General features: G+C 39.2%; 1 protein-coding gene across 2 annotated transcripts in view; it reads left to right on the forward strand.

Annotated features, from left to right (window-relative positions):
- The window catches only part of LOC110522004 (rho-associated protein kinase 2), a 95,108-nt gene extending 86,312 nt beyond the window's left edge, over positions 1-8,796 (forward strand). For both annotated transcript variants that reach the window (XM_036975533.2, XM_090232310.1), the window contains one exon: positions 3,967-8,796. In XM_036975533.2, the coding sequence (XP_036831428.2) occupies positions 3,967-3,979 (13 nt within the window). In that variant the 3' untranslated portion in view covers positions 3,980-8,796. The remainder of the gene's footprint in view (positions 1-3,966) is intronic.
- Positions 8,797-9,004: the final 208 nt, after the last annotated feature.

Below are 9,004 nucleotides of genomic sequence, written 5' to 3' on the forward strand. Positions count from 1 at the left end.
ATCATAGACAAATGTCTTCATTTTATTGCAAATTGGAAACGGTTGGTGAGATCAAATGTGCAAGATAACGTTAATGTAGCAATAATAAATAGGAAATGTATTTTCTTAATTTCTCCAGTACCGAAAGCAGAACCGTTTAATATAGAGTTTTGGTACCCATCCCTAATCTCACCCATGTTCATTGTTCATCTATCTCATCTTAATCTTGTTTATTTTTAATGTGTAGTGTAGGAGTGCACTTGTCAGCATATTCATGCTGGGAACTCTCCACAATAATCACATGATGATTATACTTTTCTTTCAGACGAGAGCTATCTCGCTCAGCTCCATATCAGTTCATGAGTTAATAAGTAATTTAGCTAACTTATTTTAGGAACTAATCTGCAATCTTGGCATAATGTTCTTGGTGCTACTTAAGTTTAATATGGACAATACTTATCCCAAACTAGGTCACATAACCCTATGGGGTGGTTTCCCGGAAACAGGTTAGCCTAGTCCTGGATTTAAACACACTTTCATTGGAGATTCTCCATTGAGTTTACTTAGTTAGCAGATATTTTCTCAGTTCTGCTTTCAGCTCAACACTATTCAGGGCTTAACATTAACTTTTTTAGCCACTGCCCCTTTAAGGCTCTCCTGGAGGAAGGTTGGCCACTCTTAGTAGCCTACAAAACATTGCAATATTAGAATTACAACAAAATACTTTTCATGTCTTTAATAAAATAATTCCCTCCAGGGCTCGACATAAAGGGCATCCCGTCATCCAAAGGGATGATAGAAAAATAGGTACACTGTTCAAAACAGACTCTGGGACAGTTCTGGGTTGACATATCGACAATTCATACAGTCACTGCACATACAAAAATCATTATAATTTTTTTTAAATGGAACAAATTAGACCGATTGGCATAAATTGTTGAAAAAGTTGTATTTATATTATAAGCTCAACAATGTGTACATGGCTGTAGGCTACGCATGAATGTTCCAAAATACAATTCGCGGAAAACACCATTTTCAAAAGCACACGGCTTGCAGGAGAAGTTTCATGAGACAGATGGAAATATGCTTTAGAAACCTCTTAAGGATCTGACCCTTTTTTCAATTTTCGCCTAAAATGACATACCCAATCTAACTGCCTGTAGCAAGGATATGCATATTTTTTTATACCATTTGAAAGGAAACGCTGAAGTTTGTGGAAATGTGAAATGAATGTAGGAGAATGACACATTAATCTGTAAAAGATAATAAAAATAAAAATAATCATATTTTTTTCCCCTTCATATTTGTAATGCAAGATTGTAATGCCTAATGTATTATTCCAGTTTAGGCGCAATTTAGATGTTGGCCACTTGATGGCAGCAGTGTATGTTTGAAGGTTTAGACTGGTCCAATGAACCATTGCATTTCTGTTCAAGTCTGCCCAAATGTACTTAATTGGTTTATTCTTACATTTTCAAGTTCATAACTGAACTCTCCTCAAATAATAGCATGGTAATATTTCACTGTAATAGCTGCTGTAAATTGGACAGTGCAGTTAGATTATCAATAATTTAAGCTTTCTGCCAATATCAGATGTGTCTATGTTCTAGTAAATGTTCTTGTTACTTACAACCTCATGCTAATCACATTAGTGCACATTAGCTCAACCGTCCCGCGGGGGACGCACACCGATCCTGTAGAGCTTTTAAGAAAGACGGGAGATCTAAATATGCATGAACTAACATGGGTACTATCATGACTCGGACTATGCCTTTGGCTGCTAGACAATAAAATAACTGAAAACCAATAGAACATGAGAGAAATTCTGATTTCAATAGCATATTAAGTGTTTATAAAATAATTCCCTCAGCATTTCTGTCATCATATTTTGGCTAGGTTAGGCTACTTTGAAACAAGCTAAGACAGTCATCATAAAATGACAATGTCCAGGTTTTAAACAATTAAATTCATGGTTAAATAGTTTCAAAATGCTGACCGCGTCCTCTCAGATTCAAGGTAGGTGCGGTGCGCAACAGGCACTGTCCTTCACTCTCTCAGATCTTGTGACCATTTGATCTGAACAAATTGTGCCTTGAGAAGGTATGTTGACAGAATCAAGCCTTTAGACATGAATGGTAATTATCCGTCATTATATCTGTCAAACATGACTGGTGTTTAGCCTATAGTTATGAAATGAAAAGTGTCATTAAAGTTTGGCTACATTTTCTGGTGCCTCCCTCATGTCAGCATCGGTTTGGACATGAGGCTGTAGACAATATGACTAGGGAATTCACCATATTTCTTACACCAGTCTTTTCTTTTAAATCGATGAAGGTGTACAGAAAGGTAGAGAATTGGGACACAGGCACCTTTGGAAAATGTACTGTCCATTTACACAGAATGGAAAATTGTCTTTGGCGCTCTTGCTTGCGTTTAAAATGATAAAATCAGACATAAAACATGCACATTACACATATTGAGCATTTACATGTCAGTTCATCCGTCTCATTTAAGACTAAGTGTGAAGTGGATAAAGGATTTCTTGAGTCCATTCTTCCGTTACTGTAGTTTGACTAAAACTGGATGCCTCAGTGATGCTCCCTGTTGGACACTGCATGGACTGCACAGACCTTGTAACACTATTGCAAGTTCCTTCTGGGCTGTAGGTTGACAACTGGGCAACTCCCCCAACTGTTTCAGATTGATTGTTGACTTTGAAGGACTGAAGTTGGTTATTGGAGGGTGTCGATGATGATGATGATGATATATTTGGCTTCTGAGGAAGTAGTTGGGACAGTAACCGAAATGTTGCTGGGATCGAATCCCCGAGCTGACATGGTAAAAGTCTGTCGTTCTGCCCCTGAACAAGGCAGTTAATCCACTGTTCCCCGGTAAGCCGTCATTGTAAATAAGAATTTGTTCTTAACTGACTTGCCTAGTTAAATAAAAAAATATATAAAAAAGTGAGAGAGGGGTATCTTCAGCAATGGCTGCTGGGAAATGGAGTTCATGTGTGAAGTTTGTTAGAGGCCTTGAGTCCTGATGCATAGGTGAATCCATTGATAAGAGCGTGGCACCCCAGGGTCGTGGATTCCAATCCGGGAAGGATCACATAGGCCAGGGTTTCTCAAACTCGGTCCTGGGGCCCCACCTGGGTGCAGGTTTTGGTGTTTCCCCTAGCACTACACAGCTGATTCAAATAACCAACAAATTATCAAGCTTTGATTATTTGATTCAACTGTGTAGTGCCAAGGCAAAAAACTAAATGTGTTCCTGGGGGGGGCCCTGACATAGACACAAAATGTATGCATTCACTGTACTGTAAGACACTTTGGAGAAAAAAGCGTATACTCATAATATTATGCATGTTTTGTGTGATTTCAATAGGGGGCGTACATGATTGATTGCCATTAGTGGTTTTGTTGTTTAGAGCTTTGACCTTTCTGATGGCAGTCCCTTGTCGTGGAAATTCTACACTCAAAGTCAATCTTAAATAAATCATTGTTTATTATCAGCACGCTGGAGAGGTCCCAACCAACTCAATGCACCAAGTACACATGTCGATCAGGAGCTCCACACAGGGCAGTCCCGTTAGTTCTCTTATATACATTGCATGATTTAGCGTATTGATCATTGATGTTTTGCTTCATTCATGTGACCGACCAATACTGGGTCATGCATGTGACAGACCAATACCTCACAAGGCTTCTTCTCTCTAAGCTGAGACCTTAAAACTGAGATATCTTTCTCAAAACAAGGTTCTGGGCATACTGCTAAATTGCAGATACTGATTGTGAGGATTTGTTCAATCAGTCACTTGCATGAACACATTGGTTATTAGAAAAGCACAAACTTAATCATTTCCATCTCACATCCGGGCTGTTCTTGTGTGTGTTTGTGCGCGCGCACAATTATCTGAATAAATTGACTTAATCTAGCAAAATGCCATTATTAATTTGTACTTATTTTTCTCCTCTCTCTTCACAGCTTACCTCTATAATACAATGGTTTGGTGTATCCTCTCACATCATGTGGACTTTGACTGGAGCCTGGACACACAGTGGAACACACATCTACTTGCCTTGTTCACAAATGGCACCCTATGGCTCTGGTCAAAAGTAGTGCACTCTATAGGGAATAGGGTGCCATTTGAGACACACCCAAAGACTGCAAAACGCCAAGCATTTACAAATCTTTTATGGGAAGAGGGTAAAGGTTAATGTTGCATTTACAGTGCCTTCGGAAAGTACTCAGACCCTTGACTTTTTCCACATTTACGTTACAGCCTTATTCTAAAATGGATTAAATAAATAAAAAATCCTCAGCAATTTACACACAATACCCCAGAATGATGAAGCAAAAACAGGTTTGTATACATTTTTGCAAATGTATTAAAGATAAAAAACAGAAACATTAATTACATAAATATTTAGACCCTTTACAATGAGATTTGAAATTGAGCTCAGGTGCATTCTGTTTCCATTAATCATCCTTGATGTTTCTACAACTTGATTGGAATCCTGTGGTAAATTCAATTGATTATACATGATTTGGTAAGGCACACACCTGTCTATATAAGGTCCCACAGTTGACAGTGCATGTCAGAGTAAAATTCAAGCCGTGAGGTCGAAGGAATTGTCTGTGGATCTCTGAGACAGGATTGAGTCGAGGCATAGATCTGGGGAAGGGTACGAAAACATGAAGCATTGAAGGTCCCCAAGAACACAGTGGCCTCCCTTCTTAAATGGAAGAAGTTTGGAACCAGCAAGACTCTTCCTAGACCTAGCAGCCCAGCCAAACTGAACAATCGGGGGAGAAGGGCCTTGGTCAGGTAGGTGACCAAGAAACCGATGGTCACTCTGACAGAGCTCCAGAGTTCCTCTGTGGAGATGGGAGAAACTTCCAGAAGGACAACCCTCTCTGCAGCACTCCACCATTAGTCCTTCATGGTAGAGTGGCCAGATGGAAGCCACTCCTCAGTAAAAAGCTAATGATAGCCTGCTAGGAGTTTGCCAAAAAGCACATAAAGAACTCTCAGACCATGAGAAACAAGATTTTCTTGTCTGATGAAACCAAGATGTAACTTTTTGGCCTGAATGCCAAGCGTCATGTCTGGAGGAAACCTGGCACCATCCCTACGGTGAAGCATGGTGGTGGCAGCATCATGCTGTGGGGATGTTTTTCAGCGACAGGGAATTAGAGACTAGTCAGGATCATGGAAAATATTAACAGATCAAAGTACAGAGATCCTTGATGAAAACCTGTTCCAGATTGCTTAGGACCTCAGACTGGGGCGAAGGTTCACCTTTCAACAGGACAATGACCCTAAGCACACAGCCAAGACAACGCAGGAGTGGTTTCGAGGCAAGTTTATGAATATCCTTGAGTGGCCCAGCCAGAGCCTGGACTTGAACACGATAGAACATCTCTGGAGAGACTTGAAAATACCTGACAGAGTTTGAGAGGATCTGCAGAGAAGAATGGGAGAATACAGGTGTGCCAAGCTTGTAGCGTCATACACAAGATGACTCGATGCTGTAATCCCTGCCAAAGGGGCTTCAACAAAGTACTGACTAAAGGGTCTGAATTCTTATGTAAATGTGATTTCTTTTTACAAATTAGCAAACATTTCTATACCTGTTTTTGCTTTGTCATTATGGGGTATTGTGTGTTGATGAGGGAAAAAACAATTTAGTCCATTTTAGAATAAGGCTGTATCGTAACAAAATGTGGAAAAAGTCAAGGGGTCATAGACCTTAGCACTGCTTTTGACACCATCAATCCCCATATTCTTTTGGAGAGATTCAAAACCCTAATTGGTCTACACGTACAAGTTCTTGCTTGGTTTAGATTTTATCTGTCTGAAAGATATCAGTTTGTCTCTGTGGATGGTTTGTCCACTGACAAATCAATTGTAAGTTTCGGTGTTCCTCAAGGTTCTGTTTTAGAACCACTATTGTGTTCACCATATATTCTACCTCTTGGTGATGTCTTTCGGAAACATAATGTCAACTTTCACTGCTATGCGGACAACACACTGCTGTACATTTCGATAAAACATGGTGAAGCCTGTGTTTCAGACATAAGGAAAAGGATGGTGGCAAATGTTTTACTTTTTTTATTACTTTGTTTTTTTTACCCCTTTCTTCTCCCCAATTTCATGGTATCCAATTGGTAGTAGTTACAGTCTTGTCTTATCGATGCAACTCCCACACGGACTCAGGAGAGGCAAAGGTCAAGAGCCATGCGTCCTCCGAAACACAACCCAACCAAGCCGCACTGCACATCCAGCCCAGAAGCCAGCCACAACAATGTGTCGGAGGAAACACCGTACACCTGGCGACCTGGTCAGCGTGCACTGTGCCCAGCCCACCACAGGAGTCACTAGTGCACGATGAGACAAGGATATCCCTGCCTGCCATCATACATTGATTACTAATTACAGTATGTCATACAAGAACCAATATGACGGCAGGTTACACAAAGAAAGGAGGTTGGGTTTGAATGAAAGCGCGGGAAGACTGAGGAACAAAAGGATTGGGTCTCTATCGGACCTTATGAAGCCATGCTATCGTAAATACAGAATCTTATGCATTCTAAATAACCACCCATTTGGAAATGGAAAATGCAAAAAAGATTTACTCTGAGCTGCACTTCGATAGATTTGTCGTAGATGGAAGGCTGGGTTGCCCAGCAGAGATCTCCCTTGTCCTTAGAAGAATATGTCTTGTGGTAGAACATGTACATTGTAGTACCGTCATCGTGTGGTAGAACGGATACGTTGTAGTTCCCTTTCTTTCTGAAGAGAACAGCTCCTGCTGCTAACTCGACGTCTAGGATGTATCACTTCTTTAGTGAATAAGAGTTCAAAGTTCATACCAAGTTTCCATACTATAAGCTCATGCTATATTCTGGCTGGTATAGTCGAAATTCATCCTTCCAGTGTGTCGATCGTCACTGCCACGTTGAAATTCGCCCTTCTAAATGAATGGACATCAGTCCTCACGTCACCGGGAACACAATGTTAATTTCGTTAGGTTGTAGTCATTCAACCATTCGCAACCAGAGCTCACGCTGAGGTTGGCTTAGTTCTGAAGTTGATATTATCACTTCTAAACGTATGAACAGCAGTCCTCATGTCATCGGGAACACAAGATTGACTTTCGTCAATGGGCTTTTGTAGTGGTGGAGATGTCTGTTCACTTGGGCGGGGCCACTGAGTGAGCATAGTTCACTTATGAAAACAATTCTCTAATTTAGAAGCTAAAATTACATTTAATCTTTTCACAAATAGATTCATATTTAAAAATGTAAATTGCACAACAATTTCATGTGAATCTGATAACTAGGATGTGTAGACTTTCCAAGATACAGTTTGTCATCCTATCATCAGTAATAATGTCTCAGACGACAACTGACGTGACATCATATTCTTTAAGTTCCAGCAGATATTTTCAACTGGTTGGATTACCGAAATATGGTTCCCTTTCCCAACCTTTTGATGTTACCAGACTCTCTCTATGTTAACAAAGGGCTTTCTAAGAGTCCAATCTGTAGAGTAGAGAGAGAAAAGGGGGAAAGGTATTTATGGGGGTCATAAACCTCACCAACAGGGCAACATCATGACAGCAGGACAGGAACATTTTACACAGTATGGCCTCCGTTCGATCAATAGTGGTTCAGAGACAACTTTTTAATAGATGCCTGTGATCAAATATTGCAGATTCCTAATGATGAGAAATTGGCTAAATTTGACACAGGAAAAAGTATTTTGGGTTTAAGAATCTAGGCAAAATGCCAGGGGAATGGATTCTAAAGAGGTAACATTAAAATGATCTGACCAAACACTCTGGTAACTCAGAAAACCTTGGGGGGGGGGGGGGTTAATCTCATGGGACATTTTATTATGAAATAGATTTACATTTTATTTTGTCTTATTCTGAAATGGATTTCTAGAATGAATGAAAGGGTGGAGGGGTCACGAGGATTAGCATAGGGGTTACCAAACCTAAAATTAACTTTAAAAAAATGTTTAGTTCATGGGATTTATTTTGTGGGGGGGTCATTTTAATTTTGTTTTAAATTGGGTATGGAGAAGGATGGAAATGTTTGAAATGTTCTAATGTGTTTCTAAAGAACAGGGAAAGAAAAGGGGGAGGAAATATTTAAAGGTGTCGAATGCCATGTATCCTGACTTTCTTTTGAGGCCTGATCAATCTCACTAGAAATGTTCGAAACAGGTGGGATTTAATTTGAAAATGAATGAGAAACACCAGTTTCTATTATTTTTTTACCATTACTTTATGAGATACTGTTATTTCCTTTTGGAGTTAAAGAGTTGTAATTCTAAGTTTATTGATTATTCGAATTTGTTTATTTTTAATTAAACATGTTATTTTTTAATCACAGTGTGAATCATGTGTTTAAAGGGGAAATTAACAGTTCCCTGGGGTCCTTGTCATTGGGAAAAATATACAAATGTATGTTGTTCAGTCTGCATATAGAAGGAAAAATATATGTTAATAAGGGATGACAGTTACTCCAAATGGAGTGTGATATGTGATATGTTAATTTCATATTTCATTTTTTGTTTTTGTTTCGATACAAATTTCACCGGATTCGGACTGCTGGTGGGATTCTCCAATGGGTTAACTCCCTGATCTGGTAACTCTTCCGAGAGGTCGCCAGTAAAATAAGGGAGTATGAACTCATTTTGAAAATGGTTTCAACAGTGACAGAATGTTGTTATGCTCTTTGACATTTTTTTGTAGAGATAATGTTATTAAGAAAATTGGGAATTAAATAATTTGTCATATAGTCAATGCTTGTCTGGATTTCCTGAAACAGAAATGTATTGAACTAAACTGTTCTTCTGATCTGTCCTCTTTTAAGGTTACCATGGAAGGTGACATCAGACTGTGTCTTAATGCATGGGATGAATATTTATTTTATTTCAACTTTATTTAACCAGGTAGGCCAGTTGAGAACAAGTATCATTTACAACTGCAACATGGCCAAGATAGAG

Source organism: Oncorhynchus mykiss, chromosome 4 (assembly GCF_057628025.1).
Source record: "Oncorhynchus mykiss isolate SJ-2025 chromosome 4, ASM5762802v1, whole genome shotgun sequence".
Classification (NCBI taxonomy): Eukaryota; Metazoa; Chordata; class Actinopteri; order Salmoniformes; family Salmonidae; genus Oncorhynchus; species Oncorhynchus mykiss.